The 18,113-nt window shown below is 40.2% G+C and overlaps 1 protein-coding gene across 1 annotated transcript; it reads left to right on the forward strand.

The window, feature by feature from the left end:
• The first annotated feature begins 3,797 nt into the window (after positions 1-3,797).
• On the forward strand, positions 3,798-17,398 carry engl (endoglin, like). The gene is made up of 16 exons (XM_084745183.1): positions 3,798-3,952; positions 5,262-5,434; positions 6,340-6,487; positions 6,575-6,739; positions 7,331-7,502; positions 7,601-7,745; positions 8,454-8,646; positions 8,924-9,081; positions 9,705-9,860; positions 11,952-12,035; positions 12,125-12,373; positions 12,701-13,207; positions 14,568-14,712; positions 14,786-14,887; positions 15,634-15,748; positions 16,837-17,398. Exons 1-15 carry the CDS (start codon positions 3,820-3,822, stop codon positions 15,744-15,746), a joined length of 2,643 nt encoding a protein of 880 aa, XP_084601309.1. The 5' UTR covers positions 3,798-3,819; the 3' UTR covers positions 15,747-15,748; positions 16,837-17,398.
• The last annotated feature ends 715 nt before the right edge of the window (positions 17,399-18,113 follow it).

Consider the following 18,113-nt stretch of genomic DNA (forward strand, 5'->3'; position numbering starts at 1 on the left):
AATCTATAAATGGAAGAATGTTTTGGCAGAGAACAGCAGATGTAATTTTGTCTATGGGTCAAAGTGACACCACGGTAGGAAACTTGGCCTTAAGCCACATCAGTTGACGTCTGCATCAGTTCTCCGAACTCACAAGAGCTCAGATGGATTTTTGACAAACTGGTAAAATGTAATATGAGGAGCAGGAATATGGCAATATGGCAGCAGGAAATGCTTGTGAATGGAGACTGATCAGGTCTCAGCTGTTATTTTTAATGGTCTTTATTAAAAACATTCTTGTAATTATTAGTGGGAATGAAACTGGACAGAAGAAATGTGGACATGCATGCACAAAGAATTGAAAACATGCATGCTGGGTAAAAAAGAATTGAAAAAGCAATTAAGAAAGCTTAAATGTGCAATTATATTGAAATTATATGAGAATATTACTCAAATCTTTTGGTTTTTGGAGCCCCCAAAATTTTTTTAATTCAACCTGATTTGTCATTATTTGAGCGCTTGAAAATTAAATGGTTGCAAGTGAAAATATTAAATTATTAACCATTATCCACGTTCACTTCAGTGTTTATATTCAACATTCTTTGGGATATGGGTTTTTGGCCTTCTAAAACTCAAAGTTCATCTAAAGAAGAAAAGTAAATTATCTCAATGAAACATTATTAATTGGTAAAACTTTTTCAAAACTTAACAAGAGTTGGGCTCAAAATAAAAAATCTGTTTAAATATGCTGCCTTCAAATTTTGATTTTTTTTTTCAACTTTATATGTCATAATATTATAGATGTGTTTTCACTTATCAATTGCATAACAGGTTGTTGATGTCATCTGACCAGTTTAAACCAGAGGGTGCAGCCATATGGAGAAGAATTTGTGATAAAAAAATAAAAAAATATATTTAAAAATGTGTTTGTAAGCTCCTACAGCCAAATGACAATTTTATCTGCTGAAAAGACATTTAAAGTAGCTGTAAAATACCCGTACCTGTGCCAAGACACTGTGCTTCATATCATCCTTAGAGTCTGTAACTGATATTATAGTATTATAATAACAAATGTTGTTACTGTAAATTATTCTATTTTAATCCTTTTCACATGACACATCTCCCTCACCCAATTTCGCCTATTCTCGTCCGGTCACCCTGTTTGGCATCCATACCTTAAAAAGTAAAATTTAGACAAAAAGGTGCCAAACTGTAGACACAGGCTGTAACACACATTTTAGTTGATTAAATATTAAAACTGTTTTTTCTGTTTGGTGTATGGGCTGCTCATTTTTACAACTAGAAAATATAACAGTGTCTTTGGGGCTACAACAATGTTGCAATGAACATGTTAAAGAAAAGGACCGTTATTCATTTTCATATTATTTTTTGTCAAAGCCACAAGGAACCAATGAAGAGGGGCAAAAGTTACTAAAAGCTGGGGCATGCGTAGAGCAGAGGCTGAGAAAAAACTGCTCTGCATGTGCTGAGAGTTAGTCCAGTCTGACACAAGGCTCAATACAGAATGAGTCTGTGTACAAGTCGGAGAGACACGAGACCTCCTCAGGTAGGAACAGGTGCAAGAGCAAGTGGGGTTAACAGATAATAGCACAATTACAACGAAAGTATTGAACAAAGTATTGATCTTCTAACATTTTTTGTTTTTTACTCAAATGTGGCTTAACCATGTGATATACTATAGTCTACTCAAACAACAAGTATTACTAGGGCAACTACAGAAAATTGCAGATGAGCATTTATTATCCACATTATAGACACAACTGACGACTTGTGCAACAAGGTGGACACACTTTCACACACTGACTACATGCAGTCCTGCCATATACTTGATTTTGACCTGAGCTTATTAGGAAAATGTTGCTTATTGTGTCTTTTAAATCAATGAAATAGTTCTCTGACAGCAATTTGAAATACTAAAACTTACAGATGGCTTTTTGTATAAACTGGTGAAACGAGTAAGTCCTGAGTGGAGTGTATTGTGGCTTTTATCAGCCTTATTAATTTGTCATAGTTCAGTTTTCTTTGGAAACATTGACCAGGAAGAATTTCTGCTTCTGAATGTTCAACTTAATGGTTTAAAAGAAACATCTTAGCTCAAGAAATGGAAAATATGTCCGTGTTATTAATATCTCCAAGGGATGGACATGAGGTCTGTGTGCGCGCGCGCGCGTGTGTGCGCGTGTTACCCTTTACTCCCCTCCCAAACATTTCACCTGTCAGTCAAACTCCTGAGGCCCACCCTTCTCCTCCTCCATCCCTCCCACCTCCCCTCCCTCTCTCCCTGCAGCCCTCCTTCCTGTTGCCATCTACGCTTGGAGACGTTTTCAGGGCCTTTTATTCCTCTTCTCGCCATCTCTCTCTCCACTCTGTCACACCATCCCACAGTCCCTCCCATTGCCCCTTTAATTGTGTCCTTACGACTCCCCTCCCCCGCGCTCCCACTCGGTGTGTAAAATGAATTTCCACTGAGAAATATTTCTCACAGGTCGCACCTCAGCTGGATGAAGGTGCCTGACGCGACACGGGGCTGAGAGTTGAGTTTTTCTTGCGTGGTTGGAGATGTGGAGGGTGTGTGTGACTGCGTGGTTGTGTGTTTAGGAAATGAGGGGGGCGTGTGTTGTTGAGTTGTGAACACAGCAGTGCAACAGCTGGATCAGCAGTCCGCCCGTTTCTCCCTCCGCGCAGCGCCGCAGGTGAGTTCAACTTTTCTCCTCATGTTTAGTCCAGCAGATGTTTTCTCAAAACTTTTAGGAATCCTCAAATGAACTCCAGACATGACAAATATAAGCTGGCTCTGAAATCCTTTAGAGGGTAATACAACCATATCTTACAATTTGTAATCAGCAAATTAAAAACTTGGTTGCATTTTATTTTACAGTAAACGTTTACGACATAACAAGCTGTACTTAAACAAAAATTAGAAATAACACGTTCTTAAGTAGACAGTATTAAACTACTTGTTAGACCCTTATTATACTTAAGGAAATTACTTGGCAAACATTACAACACAACTGTGCTGTAAACTGTTTTCGCTGTTACACCCTTATTAGAATTTTTGGGGGACTGTAAACTAACGTGAAATCACATATCTGCTATTTCCCCACTTAAAAACAATATGTGAACCAGACCTGAACCAGTTTATTATTATTATTGTTATGATGATGATGATGATGATGATAATGATTATTATTGTTGTTGTTGTTGTTGTTGTTGTTGTTGTTACTGTAAAATGAAGTGTGACCCATATTTAATATATCCCACTTTAATTTACTGCCTTGATTTTCAGAAGACGATTTAGTTGATTTAGTGAGTCAAAATATTTACTTCATTATATATCAATTTAAAATTTAAATATTTTTATGTCATAATTCTGACTAATTTGATTTTTTCCCTGAGCACTGAGCACTATATATCATGACTAATATTATATGTATTGTTCTTGTCTTAGCGTAAATGGGCTTCCATATAAACCAGAATGGTTGGTTAAAGAGAATCTGATGAATAAGACTGTAACTAACATTTATTTTCAAGTGCTTGTTTTATTTGACTCAGTCCCAAACCAATATACTTCATTTTTAATCATATGACAGAAAAAGAAAGAAAAAAAGAAAAGCAACAAATCAGAAGCAGAAAATAGAGAATGTTTGCTCTTTTTAAAATTACGAAAACAATTAATTGATGGTTTAAGTAGCTGATGATTAATGTTGAGATCAGTGAATGACCAGATTATTTTACTGCACATATTATCTTAAGAAGAGTAGCTCTCATAGGCCTGCATACTGTGATAACTGAAAGTAGAACTGATTTGTCTGTTTCCTCATGTATGACCAGGATGTTGCAAGAGAGGTCTTCACAGTAAGTCAGTCTAATAGTGACACGTTCATGATGCCTTCACTGTCTGGTGTTGGATGGACCGTTCTCTCCTTCCTCCTGCTCTGGAGGAGAACAGCAGGTAGGAACATCATTAGGACTTGTGAACATTGTACCCATTTATCTTTAGACCAACAAAAGCATATTACTAGGTTGTGAAGACATTTAAAGTAACTAATGTGAGATTTCCTCTGCTCAAGGTGTCAAAAGTCTTCATTTAAGTGTCATTGCCTTTGGGGGAAAAAACAACCTGCATAAAATCACCACAAGGATTTCCTTGAGATGTTGTGAGGGAAAACTATTTGATCTCTAAGTCACTGGGTTAAAGTTATTTTGGATTATGTTCTTGTATTTTCCATATTCTTCAGGAGAACATTCTCATCTTCCTTTTGTATTCTCACTGTTGTCCATTTTGAAGAAGCTAGCTAACAGCAAATAACTGAGTGTATTAAAAGCAAGCAACTAACGCCAGTGTTGTTTAGCAACGTTAAAGAATTGTTGCACTCAAATGGCATTTGTGAATTAGAAGTAATTCAGACAACGTTGTGAACTTGGAGCTAACAGAAAACTTCCAGTGCATGATGTTGTAAAAACAACACGAGGGGGGCATGGAGTCATCTCGTAACCACGTTAAACACAACCCCATCTGAATGTGTCAAATGATGTGAGTGAAGTATAACCATGGTAATCATAGTGCACACGTGCTGCTGATTTTTTGGGGATTCCTATGGGATAGGACACAGTTTCACTATTCATCACAACACTTGGATGGGACAGAAAAAAAAAAAGAAATAGCAATGCCATGTGTAGAGTGTGGATTGACAGGATTGGGATGGCAAGGGAGCCGTTCTTCAGGGATTGGGGGCAGGACATGAGTATTTTTGTGGGAGTGTAACAGGACAGGAGTTAAAATCCACTCCTGCATCATCCTCTACCATGAAAGACTAAACATTTAGGCAAGGAGACAACAAGTGAAGTCCTTAGCTTTGGGAAATATTTTGCTTCAGGGCCAAACTAAGTTTGAAACTTAATGCAACCGGGAACAGAGCAAAACTGAAAATTGTTACATAGTTTCTTCTGGGAAGTTTTCCAGTCCCCTCCGGCAGAGATTGAAGCTCAGTGTGCACACGTCAGACTGTCTATTGTGTTACCCACACAGAGAGGAGGAGAGGGATACAGTGAAAGAAAGCAGAACACAGAAGGAGAGTTTCAAGACCTCAGCAAACAGCAGCCATGGACGTTTCCAAACAGCTTGCCTGCATGTAGAAGAAGCAGAGTACTGATCTCACTTAAAACTCATGATTATTTGTTATCTGATAGATGAATGTTGGTGTACACCCCACTGCAGTTACTGTTTCGTTTTTAGTCATGCATCTGCTGTTCCTCCTCAGTTCAAAGTGTGGAGATGCAATGCTCTTTGGTTGGTCCAGTGGGGGAGCTGCACCCCGTTCAGGGTTTGCTGGAGAGGTTTGAGGCTGGTCCGGGATGTGCTGCTAGAGAACACGGAAACAAAGAAACTCATGTCATTGCAGTGGGGAGAGTGACAAACAGCCCCGAAAACAAGGTAATGAGCTCTCAGTTTCCAAAGGGATCAACACCCCAGACTTTTAAAGAGCAGAGAATACTTTTGTGGCTTCTACCTGAATCTCTGTGTTCTGAAGTTTAGCTTTTCTTCGGCATTGCTGTTTATACTGTCAGGTATTTGCTTTATTTTACTGTTTCATGTTCACGTTCAGCTGATAGGAGTCATGTCAAGTTATGCTGATGCAGCATTTCCTGATTTAGCTATTTCATAATAAAAGCTTTTGAAAAACAAAGCAGCACAGAATTTGTTGTGAATGAAGTCTTTGAGTTCATCTTCAATTAAAAAAAACACCTTTAAGTAGGTAGCCCTGTTCTAATGGAGATACAAATTCTAGCTGTGTTGGGCTGACGTGTCGAGACAAACTGAGTCAAGCCAAGCCAGCGCATGTGTATGAAAAGGGGTATCAGTTGATCAAATAAATGAACATTTAAGATATTTCACTCTTACAACTCATATTTCACATTATTTCGAGGCTTGGAACATTTATATTTATTTTCTAGTTTTATCAAGTATTTAGCCAGCAAGCAAACTCACAAGAGTGTACACAATAACACTACAGCAGTTCAACAAGCATTAACATTACATACACTGGTTGGTGTTGTTTCATGGCAAAGGTTGGCTTTAGCTTGGTAGCTAGCAGAAAACGCTGGTGCACTGTGGGTTTAGCAACCAGTTTTTACACTGTCCTCCGCTGACACACACACTCACACACACAAACAGGAAACTTTTGCTAAAGCTTTAGATTTTAGTGTTCTACTTTAATTATTTAACTAACAGTTAGTTATTATTTATTGCTGTATATGCATCCTAGTTTGTCTCATACATACTGAACATGCATGACGTCAGATCTCCATAATGACAATCCCTTCCTCTTCTGTCTGCAGGTGACGGTGCTGCTGAAGCCTTTGTCTCTGTCCCCCTCACCTCTCAGAGCCCTTCACCTGCTGCTCAGCTCCAAGCTCCCAGTCACCTGGTGGCTGGAGGCGGAGAGACTGCCCCCCAACATCCCAGTGCTGGTGCAGGTCAGTCACAGTGTGCAGAATACTGTATCTGATATGAAATCATCACAACAAGTTCTCATTGAGAACTCTTTCTTACTTTTTTGATAGTTATCCTCAGACTCCAGTGTGCAGTCCCGCGGCCTGCATTTGCATGTCCAAACGGTGCATTCGTTACCTTTTCATCCTCGTGCGTTGCACCGCTGGGCTCTGAAACACCACGGCAACCTGTCCTCCCTGACACACACGTCACATGGCAATCGAGTCTACGTCCAGCTGGGAGAGGGTGAGCCACCTGGAAACCAAAATAATATTAAACCATAATGCTATTCATGGTAGTTTGTACTTTGAAGTTTAGGTGTTGAGGGACCATTTTTACAGTTTGCTGATTTATCAGGTTTACTTCATATAGAAATTAATAGATCAATAGATTAAATAGATTAATAGATTAAACTGTGCAAATTAAAGTGAAAATAGACAAAATATCTTTGTTTTCTTTTTACAAAGGATTAAAGTAATTGTTTTTGGACAGAACCAGAGTAGCTTTTTCTATCTGTTTCCAGTCTTTATGCTAAGCTAAGCTAACCCACTGCTGGCTACACCCTAATGGGTAAGAAACAGGTAGTATCGGCCTTCTTATCTAACTCTCTGCAAGAAAGCAAACAAATACATTTCCCAAACACTCTAACAAATGCTGTAAAGTAATCTGCACACTGGTTTGGTAATCTGTGGGTTAAAATTCAGGTCATAGCTTATCATTCATCTCTGTTCTCTCCAGACATACTGTTACGCTGTGGTTGGACAGATTGTGGCGGAAGATCTTATCAAATTTTCAAACCTTTTCAAAAAAGCGTCTTGCTTTTTCTCCGTCTTACAGATCCAACCCTGCCTGCTGTGTGCCAGCTGCAGTCAATGTTCCTCTCTCACAACTACATGACCTCTGACCTGCAGCAACAGGAAGTGCAGGGCTGCACTGACATGCCAGCAGGTGGGATCAGCCCCGAAGTCCACGTGATCAAGCTCCATTCAGCGGGCTCAGGGCTCTGTGGGTGAGAATATGCATTCTCTGAAAATCCTAAGAGGAGTACGTATGGCTGTTGTACAACCATGCAAAGCTCAGGGGGTTTTTTTTCTCCATCTCTTTCAGCTCTCTCCAAGTGGAGGTGATTGTCTCTCTTGTGCCCCTGGTGGCCAACTCAAAGTCTCAGGAGGTTGTGCTGATTCTCAGCAGCTCAGTGCCAGTCAACTGGGCCATTGTTGCTCATGGTGTCCGGGGTCATATCTCTGTTCATGTAAGGGTCCCACATCTCTTTTCTTTTCCAGATACCAGTACAAGAATTTGTCACCCGATTTATACGTTAAAACATTTAACTGCATGCCATTGGGTATGGGTAGCATTCACTGTATTTATTTGCATGCACACATACCGGTAAAAAGTGCCATGACATGCTGATAAATCACAGGATTGTTAAGAGCGACGGCTCACTGTGTCTAACTTCATTAAATCACCCGAAAACAACACCAGGCTGCTACAGTATAATCATATAGACCTGTATACACATCAGAAGGGTCATATTCTGCTTTTTTAATGGAGATGTCCGGTTACCAGGGCCTATCATAGCCTCTCATGTGTTTCCTGGAGGTAGTTGTCGGGTGGTTATTAGGATTACAGTAAATTATGATTTAGGGAATGTTTGCTTTAAAAAAAACTTTCTCTCGGGCTGTCATGCCCAGATGTGATGATAGCCACCTCCTCATTTGTCATCAGCTCCACCTTGTTGTGAACGTGAAGATGTGAACGTGAAGGCTGCAGTAACTGACAAATGAATGAGAAATGCCAATAATATCTCTACAGAAACCACAAGTATAAGCTATGAACAGATTAAAATAGGGGCAAATGTTTTTGCATATTACATATCTCATCCATGCCTTTGACTTGATTGTACTTTAGTGACATGTATGTTATTATATCTATTTATCTGTCTTCTCTCTTTGTGTAGTCCTCCAACAGTGTGTCCCCACCCTACCCACCTGAGCCTGACCTGACCCTGTCCAGTACACTCAACCCTGACCTGTCCACCATATCTGATCTTCTTGTGTGGGCCGGTGAGAGTGGCTACACCAAGGTGACCTCATACACTGAGGCTGACCTGGCCAATCGCTTTGTGATCAAGCTGTCTGGGGGCGGGACAGGTCAGGACCCCTGTGTGTCTCTTGTTTCCATCACTGTGTGAGTGACCTGAACGTTTCAGTTTTATTTTGTAATCCACCCATGTTTTTTTTCAGTTCCCGTTTATGTACAGGAGAATTATTTGCATGGTCTTCGATGTCCCTTTTAAAATGGAGAGTGAGAAATGTGCAATATTTCCATCAATGCATATATGCTGAATGAAAGGTTTTGAAGCGTAGGTGTGAGTATTTAATGTCTCCGCATACCTGTCTCTGTGTCTCCTCTCTGTCTGTACCACAGACGTGGTTGCAGCGATGAATCCTCTGGTTGTGAGGCCTCCCTGGGCCGAGGAGCGCAGGCTGAGGCAGTGGCTGAACGGTGGAGGAGACCGAGAGAGTTTCACAGTGCAGTGTGAGGATGGGCGCCTCAGCGTGACCATGGACCAACACATCCTGCAGGTCTTCATACCTCAGTATTAGATCCAATGTTAGATGTAAACAATTCATAAAGGAAGAAGCTAGCTACCACGACTTAATATATCCAGTGGATTCACAAAGACCATAATGCCCAGCAGCCGCCTGTTAAAGGTGTGTTTTAATTTGTTTAAACTAAAAGTTAAATATAATAATCATCAATTAAGTATTGTGACGGCCCACCCACCTGGTTTCCTCTGTTCGTGTTTAACCCTGGTGAGAACCTGGGCGGGTCTGTGAGTGAGGAAGCGAGGAAGTGGCCGCACGGCATAAAAGAAACGGCTCTCTCAGGCTGGTCTCTGTCTCTAGCGAGGCAGATTCAACCTCACCTTATGGCCTCCTCCTTTAGTTGTGGTTGGGTTTGCACTTTCACACATATATTCATCCATATGAGGGTATGATTCTCCCTCGTGTTGCAAGAGGATGAGCCGCCGTTTGTACAACTTGTCTCAGTTTTGTAACAAAGTAGAGAGTCCACACACAAAATAGCCAAATTAAATTATTTGAATGAAGGAAATAAGATGGGGTGTTGGGCATAGCTGTGTTATAGCACTAATGATGTATTCAATTTTAAAGTTGCGTGGTCTCACATCGTTTCTCTCCTTCAGAGCTTGTCAGTCCCAGTGGCTGCCGTGACTTTACGAGACTCAACATGCCAGGCTCAGTCCAATGGGAGCCATTTCCTGTTGGTGTTCCCAGTCATTTCCTGTGGGACTGAGGGTCTGCTCCAGGGACAGCCCAGAGGGGTGCAGTACAAAAACATGGTGAGATGAGAAATTTGGACAGGGAGGGATCGGAGATATAGAAAATTATTGTACCTTTAAATTTTTGTTGTTTATTAAACCCTATGATTTAGTTTTATTTCAGTCTATTACAAAGAATTTCAGTTTATTTTACCCCATATATTTCTAGTGTTTGACCAACAGAAGGATGCAGAGAAAATTAGATAAGTGGTTTGAGCAGTCAAACAGCAGGAACAAAATGAGTGAAGCTTTTAGAGCACAGAAGGGAAACATACGAATTCAAAATAAGATCAAAGTTTATTATACAGTGGTAAAAATAAAAAAGTGCATAATAGACACTTGAAATTACGATAAGTGGAAATTGTCTAGAGCGAGACTCATGACCCAGGTCATCATGACCAGAACGGTGCTGAGTTGAAGCCTAAAAATGGGATGCTGCACAGGGGCAAATTGAGTCAGAGAAAATTTCGGTTCAGTCAGGAAATTGGTAGGAAAGAGGAAGAGGAGTGATTTCAGAAAAGTAACAAACAACAGAGGCAGAAGGTGTGTGCGTTGAAACACTAAATGAAAATCTGTCATTTATAAAAAGATATAGTTATATATGTGTGTGTCTTTCCTCTTTCTTGTTGGCAGTAATCAGGTTTTATGCCAGATATTAACGTCCCCATTTTGCACCAAACTGCCATCGAGAGAGAGAAATACTTCTGCCTTCAGCATGAATAACTGCAGTTACAGTTGTCCAAATGGAATGAAAGAAAAGCATAAATAACTTTTTCTGGGCTAACAGATTATTATTATTATTATTATTATTATCATTATTATTATTATTTTATATGAATGCCAAGGTTAATATGGTTGAGCTGGGTGGAGTTTGGAGAGCACAATTACATGATCTTAGATTTATTGTTGTTTAGTTGCAGTAAACATCCAGCAGTTAATATCATCAATGCAGTGAATGAAAGTGACAAGATTGCCATTATCTCTTGGTGTACAGCTGAGTATTAGCATAACAAGGAAAAAAAATGTCATCACTTAATTAATTATTTCTGAATGATGTCCGCAAGAGATTTCTGTTTACAAGTTGGCTGTTTACAAGTACACCCTGTGCTGTTTATTCCACGTCAACACAGGACTATAGCCCCAATTTTCCACTGGCCAACAGTTTTTGGAGATTGCTGATATAAGCCCAGAGAGGCAACTTTTGTGAACTGTTAAAAGACGCCGTCTGAGAGCTTGCCAGGACCTTGTTGGTGCCTCAAAGACGCCTAAAACATCATAAGCAGGCTAAAAATCTGATTGTGTTGGGCGAGGTGGGGAGCCATGGACTACAGGAGCTACGGGCAGTGAGAGCAGAGACAGGTTGGGGGAGGACAGGAATCAATAAGGACAGATGGAAGAGCACCAAAGCGGCAGTCAGAAACCACATGCATACATACATCCATCCAACTACCCATTTTCTGCAGGGTCAGGTTGTTACCCAGTTTCTAGTCTTATTTAACCCCAGTCCTTTTTTGTTTTACTGTGACATCAATAAAAAAAACAGCCACATTTGGCTGTTTTGTCGCCGGCAGTGTGAACGTACGATAAGGCTGAGACCAGCCAGCCAACAAAGGAAACTCATTTCGGCTGCTTGTATCTGTGATCTCATTCTTCATTCTTCTCTCATGACTCAACACGAGTGCTGGGATGTAGACTGACTAGTAAATTGGAAGCTCGGCCTCCTTTTCATGACAGTCCAATACACAGTCCTCATCACTGCTGATGCCACACCGATCCACCTGTCGATCTTCACAGTGAGCAAGAATCTAATAAACTCAAACTCATTGTGCATCATCTACAGTATAAGTATACAGTACTATGAAGTACATACTGCACATGTAATGGTAAGGTGTAACCTTGACTTTTGCATATTGATTTTATACAAAGTACTATAGATTTTAATCTTGTCGGAAAATCCAGTCTCATGCATGCTATTGCATCATTTCCTGTGTCACTGAAAGTGATGCATAATGAAAACAGTACAGCAATGGGACAACTTTGAATGTCATGTAGTGTGACCAAGGCTTTAGGGTGAGAGCATCCCACCATTTTCTTTCCATCCTCTCTGTTCAGGTTTTACTGTGGAGAGACAAGCCTCAGACCATTCTGGCACTCAGTGAGACAGAAAAGAAGTCCAGAATTCCACTTGGCATACATGTAAGATGTCTGTGCATGTCTGCCTTCATAAGTCCTCTCCATTATTCATTCAATTTTTTCAACCTGTAATCTCCTGTTTCTCCTCTCAGTTCAGCTGTCTGGCTGGAGTCCCCAGCCTCCACAGCCGTGCAGACGGCGGTGATGTAAACACTCCTCAGGCCGGGCTGAGTCCCTGGGCACCCGATGGTCCGGGACCTGATCCGGGACTGGGCCACCTCCCGACGCCCAGACACAGATCTGGGCCTGTTCTTATTTTGAAGCTTTTTGTCAGTGAGGACTACGAGCAAGAGCGGATTGGTCCCTGTGTCATAACTGCAGACCATCGTGTCTATGTGGAGGTCTGTGTGTGTGTGTCATATATTTTCTGAGCTTATTTATCATTTTAATGATAGCATTCATCACCAAAACACCAAATTCTTCAAAATCTAGAGCTTCATTGTTGTTGATTTTTTATTATCATAAAATCTAACAAACAATGTGATCACTGCAAAATATATGTATGAGATACTCACTCACACTCACTGCTGACAATGAAGCAGAGTAAAACCTTGACAACTAACTTCATGTTACATCATGAGATTTAATTCTGTTCATATCATACATCTTGTTCAAAGATTTAACTACAGTTTGTCTCCTTCATGACTGTTTTATCTGTCGTACTGCAGATTTCAGCCAAAGGACCCTTCATAGATGTTGTGGAGGTGAACTCATGCGTGATCTCTCCTCTGTCAGACCCGAAAAAGCCTCGTTTCTGGCCTGTCATACGTGACAGTTGCTCGTCAGACCACTCACTGACCCTTGAGACAAAAGATGAAGAGGAAGAAGAAGCTGAAGGTGATGATGAGCTGGAGGAGGAAAAGGAAGAAGCAGATGGGCTGGAAGAGGGCAAAGTTTATGACAGAAATGGAGCGGTCTCACTTCGACACGAAGCTGGAAGAAGAAGGGGAGAAAAGAGCAGCATGAGTATGCGAGCAGAGGACGAGATACAGCCGTTGAGATTTAGTTTCATCCTGCGGCCAGTTTATAATGACTCTATGCAGTTCCTCCACTGCAGCCTTCGCCTGTGTGTCTCCGGCCTGAAAAGAGGGGAACCCATGACGGAAACAGGAAAGAGTAACTGTCACAGAGGGATACGTATCCCTCCACTTTTATCTAGATCACCCAGACATCAGGTACACAAACAGTTAACACACTGGGGCTACATTTTAAGTACTAAACAAATGCAGAATAAAGCATCTCGTCAAATGCAGTAAAGTTTCACGGAGCCAGGGGAGGAGGGTGATGTTCACAAATTCACAAGAAAAAAAAAAGAATATTCTCTGCGATCATAATGTCCTAAATTTGCAAGAACATTTCAGAAATTCTCAGGGATTAAAGTCATAAATTTATTACATCTTTTTCTTTTTTCCTTTTTTTTTTTTTTGCTTCAGCACGTAGCACATATATGCAGGTTTTTTTAAACTTAGCTAAACCTGATAAACAAAGGCGACTGACCCTTTTCTAATTGCCAGCAGTAGAGAAGTTTGTGTTTTGTTTTGTTTTGTCCAATATGTGCTGCAAAAGCCAATAGATGTTTTTAAAAATCTCTGTAAGTTCAGCTCTCAGTTATTTTGTAGCTACTAACTGAATCTCTGTGGTTTGAAGTTTCTCTCCTGCTTTGCGGTTTATGCTTTCACGTATCTGCTTTATTTTACTGTTTCATGTTCACTTTAAACTCACAGGAGTCATGTTAAGTTACTGCAGATGAAAACCCAACATTTCCTGATTTTGCTGCTTCATAACAAAAGCATTTAGATAAAATAATGGAGGAGTTTTCTTGTGAATAATTTATAGGAAATAAAATCCACCGTTTTACAGGCCCTCAACTAAAAACAAGAGATTATTCATAAGTAAAAGCAAAAGTACACACCCTCAAGGGGTGCAAACTCTGCTGTGTTGGGCTGAGTTAAACAGAGTCAAGCCAATTAGTGCCTGTGTATGTCACAGTAGTTACCAACAGGGACAGTGATTTTTCATTGTCTCTTCTGAAAAGGAGAAAAAAATATTAATGTTTCCATCACTGCTGATTGAAGCTGGAGCTGATAAATACCTGTGACAACTGCAGAGTCACTTAACCTGTGATGAATGCTGATCTGAGGGCATATAACTTCTGTGTCCTGCATGAAATAACACAATGCTTCTCTTTTTACACATAAATGTACCACTTCGATCTTAGATGATATGAGAGCATTTTGCTCGTAAATGTATGACTTTAATCTTCATTAATCACAGAATATTAACCCCGGCTCCATTTTTTGTTCTGTTCTGTTTTTGTTGTTTTACCTACCCTAATCTACAGTTGTACACAGATGGGAAATGTAAAAACGTGGGTGGAAAGGCTGTGGCATTGTAGATAATTATTAATACTTACTGTAGCACTGAATCACACTTTGTGTTGTGTCAGACTCTCATGTTCACCTGCTTGTATCACAGCACTGCAAGTTGGTCACAGCATAACTAACACACAGACTTTCTGCTGTATTCCCATCCAAGTGTGAGATGAGAAACCTCTCCAGACCCATGGTGGTCACCCAGCCAATCAGTTCACTGTTACCCAAACTGCTGAGGCCCCCTGCTGGCCAAAGAACAAAGAGACTGAGCATCTCCCCTGTGGCCAGTCCAGGCCCAGAGCACAGCAGTGAGTATCTTTTATTTGGTCATTTTTCAGTGTCGCTGTGAGTTTAACATACCGTCACACTCACCGTCTCCAGGCTCTGTGGTGCAGACGGGACCAGTGATGGGAATTGTCTTTGCTGCCTTTGTGATGGGTGTCAGTCTGATGGGGGGGCTGTGGTGCATCTATTATTACACAGGTAAGGAGATCAGCTTCCTTCTGTCTCTGAAAAGTTGTGGTGTCATATCCAATATTATCTGTTCTACTACTCTTGCTCACTGATTAAAGTAACAGTAATTTCACACACACACACAGTTCACAAAAGCCTTTACATTTATTTTCACAGAATAGTTTGTATCTGGGGATTTTTGGCTAAAATTTTAAATTGTTCAGTACTCTGATTTATGGTCAGTACCCGCAAAACAAATGAGATTCTCATCAGCCTCAGCTTTGGGTTTTGAGGCACTTAGCAAATGTTAGCATGCTGAATACTGTAAACATTATACTTGATAAATATTTTCCATTCTAACGTAAGTTTAGCTCAAAGCACAGATGTTCCTGTAGTGTCTCACAGAGCTGCTTGCATGACTGTAGACTCTTTCAAAAGTATGTCAAATTAAAAGTAGGGAAATACACATTATCTAACATATTTATTTACATATTCATAAAAAAAATATATTCATTAGAAATGTATATCATGTTAGACATTAAGATTGTTCTCCAGGAGTGGATTCAGGAAAGTCTTTCTCTTTGTCTCTCACACAACTGGAAAATATCACATCAACCAGCAGTTAGTATCAAAGATGTAACCATTTTTTAAAAATACAATAAATGAGGATCTTGCAGGGTCACCACATGAAACATTAATAACTCTTCTCTTTAGCTGATAGTATTTTCTATCTCTGGTTGTGTGGAGACAATATGAAAGGACATGTATTTTTGAAGGTGCACGCCCAGCATCACTTGGAGAGGAGGGTCATTTAACAGACCAGACTCCTGGAGTCCACAACATCTGGAATCCACCTTCACTGTCTGATCAGTCCTCCAGCTTGGTGTAGAGGTAAGATCTGGTGTGTCTGTCTTGGGGAGCACTACTGTACATATGAAAAAAAAAAAGTTGTAGAAAGCCTTTTGTGGCTCCAGAGGGAGCTGTGGGGAGTCTCATAGATTATTTAAAGTGATGTTACTTGAATCAGTGTCAGTTAATTTGCCGACAGACAGCCTTTTCCATCAGGAAACTGCTGATGAATAAGACAGGCCTCTCTGTCTCTAAACCTGCCAAACTCCACGGACAAAACAAGCAATTTTACCGCGCGGAACAGAGGAGTTGCTAATCTACCGCTGCCTCGATCGGTTAGTTTGTTTATCTTATTATTGTGTGACCTCGTTGTTTTGAAAGGTCACATTCACAGTCACAATCAGAGCAGTTATCAGCAATTCAAAGTCTGAACTTGTGAAAGAGTTGTGAACCATGACCAATCAGTCTTTAGGATCCTTATACATCAGGTCATATTATAGTGTTCCACTGATACATGTGGTACATTGCAGCCCAATCAACTCATATAGTATAGCTATTGTCATGTGGCACACCAGTGGTATTTTTCATTCAGCAGCTGTAATAAATTACAATAATTTGCTGCAAGCTCTTCCAGCAAAACAATTTAATAATATATTTAAAAAACACTTTAATAACATAAGTACATAAGCTATGTTGGGTTGCTTATTAGGCTGCTGCTGAAATTTGGCAGTGTTTCTGTACCAGCAGTGTGTGCAGGTTGTTGAAAAATGATCTTATTTTATGTGGATAGGATCTCTTTTTCTTTTTGCTATGATATCAAAAGAGGTATAATTTTGTATACTAGTACTGTATCAAAGTTTAGAACTTATCGAGACAACTGTAGTATCTGCCACACAACACATGAAACACACTGCTACAAGCTTACAGAATGAAACTGTACAGTTTACTTCAGCTGGGAGCCACAGAGAGACAGTAATCTCAAAGTGGTGTAATTAAAATAAACTGCAGTGGTTAGAAGCACAGACAGTTCCAGAAAATATATCAGCATTAGGCAAACACCTGCAGATTTCAACTCTGATGTGCCAGATACTGTATTTCTGAACAGTTCTATTCTTTTATCTCTTTCTCAGGATTTCCTCCCTGCAAATCTGAGAAAGGAGATCTGGAACAGAGGTTTTAACAACTTGTGTGTTTGTGAGCGGGCACAGCTGCCTGGGTGCGTGCAAAGCCTGTTTGTGCAGTTCTCCTTGTGAGTGTTGTTCATCGCTGTGCGGCAGAAACGCGAGAGGACTGAAACCATGTTAATACAGTAGCACTTACTCATCGCGCCATTGAGAAACATCAGGTGTTTGATTCAAAGTGAAACATTTGTTTGATGCTGCAAGCCATTCTGCATCAAGTCAGCTCGGAACTGGCAGCCAGTCGTCACATGAACAGCCTTTATCTGGATTCAGCGGGATCTAAACTTGGTTGGTGTGACTCAGACCGAAACCAGCCATCCAGAACACAAGGTCAAAGTGACATGGGAGGTTGCTGTGTGTACCTTTTTGAAGAGTCAGTGTTTTACAGTCATTTTCACTATTTGTGTTGTAACTGTGAATCAGCCGGATATCAAAACTGCATTTATCTGTATGTGTGAGACATATTAAAAGAGCTAAAAGCCATGTTGACTTGCTGTGTCACTCTCAGATCACATGCAAACCAAATAAAACAAATGAAATTGATGTGTTGTGTAAAAAGTACATTCACTCTTATTTTAACTATGTATTTCTCACTACTAACGCCTAAGAAAAATTCTCTCTAGCAGCAAAATGTTCCAGGAGGCTAGTACTGGTGGAAGAAGTACACATCTTTGTTTAAGTATTAGTAATAATAGCAAAGTCCTACAGTCAACATTTTACTTGAGCAAAAGCACACAATATAGTTAATAATTTATAGTTTATAATTGAATCATAAATGCATTAATATGTTCATCCCTTCAATGTTGCTGCTGTTAAAGGTGGGGCTCATTTTTAATTACTTTATATACTGTTGTGTAGTTTGTGAATTTCATCTAAGGAAGTCTTATCTTTATCCATAATAATACACCACGATTTATTTGCTGATTACCATGACCTTGTGTGCAGTGCAACTCCCACACTCTCTCTGTTTGTACAGTTGCAGTTCTGCAGTGCAAGTTTTTCCTTCCAGCTGTCAAAATGCTGTCATCATTCAATGACTCAGCATTCGATTTGAGTAAATAGTTAAGACTGGTTGCTAACATTTGCTACACAGAAATCCAGCCAGCTAACCTGTCAATATTACTGTCAATATCACTGACACTTCAACTACTACTGAAAAATATATTGGGACTGGAGGTGGTGATGCTGGTAACTGTTACAGTGTGTCGGTAAAAACACAAGCACAG

Source organism: Lutjanus erythropterus, chromosome 19 (genome assembly GCF_056507025.1).
Source record: "Lutjanus erythropterus isolate fLutEry1 chromosome 19, fLutEry1.hap2, whole genome shotgun sequence".
Lineage (NCBI taxonomy): Eukaryota > Metazoa > Chordata > Actinopteri > Lutjaniformes > Lutjanidae > Lutjanus > Lutjanus erythropterus.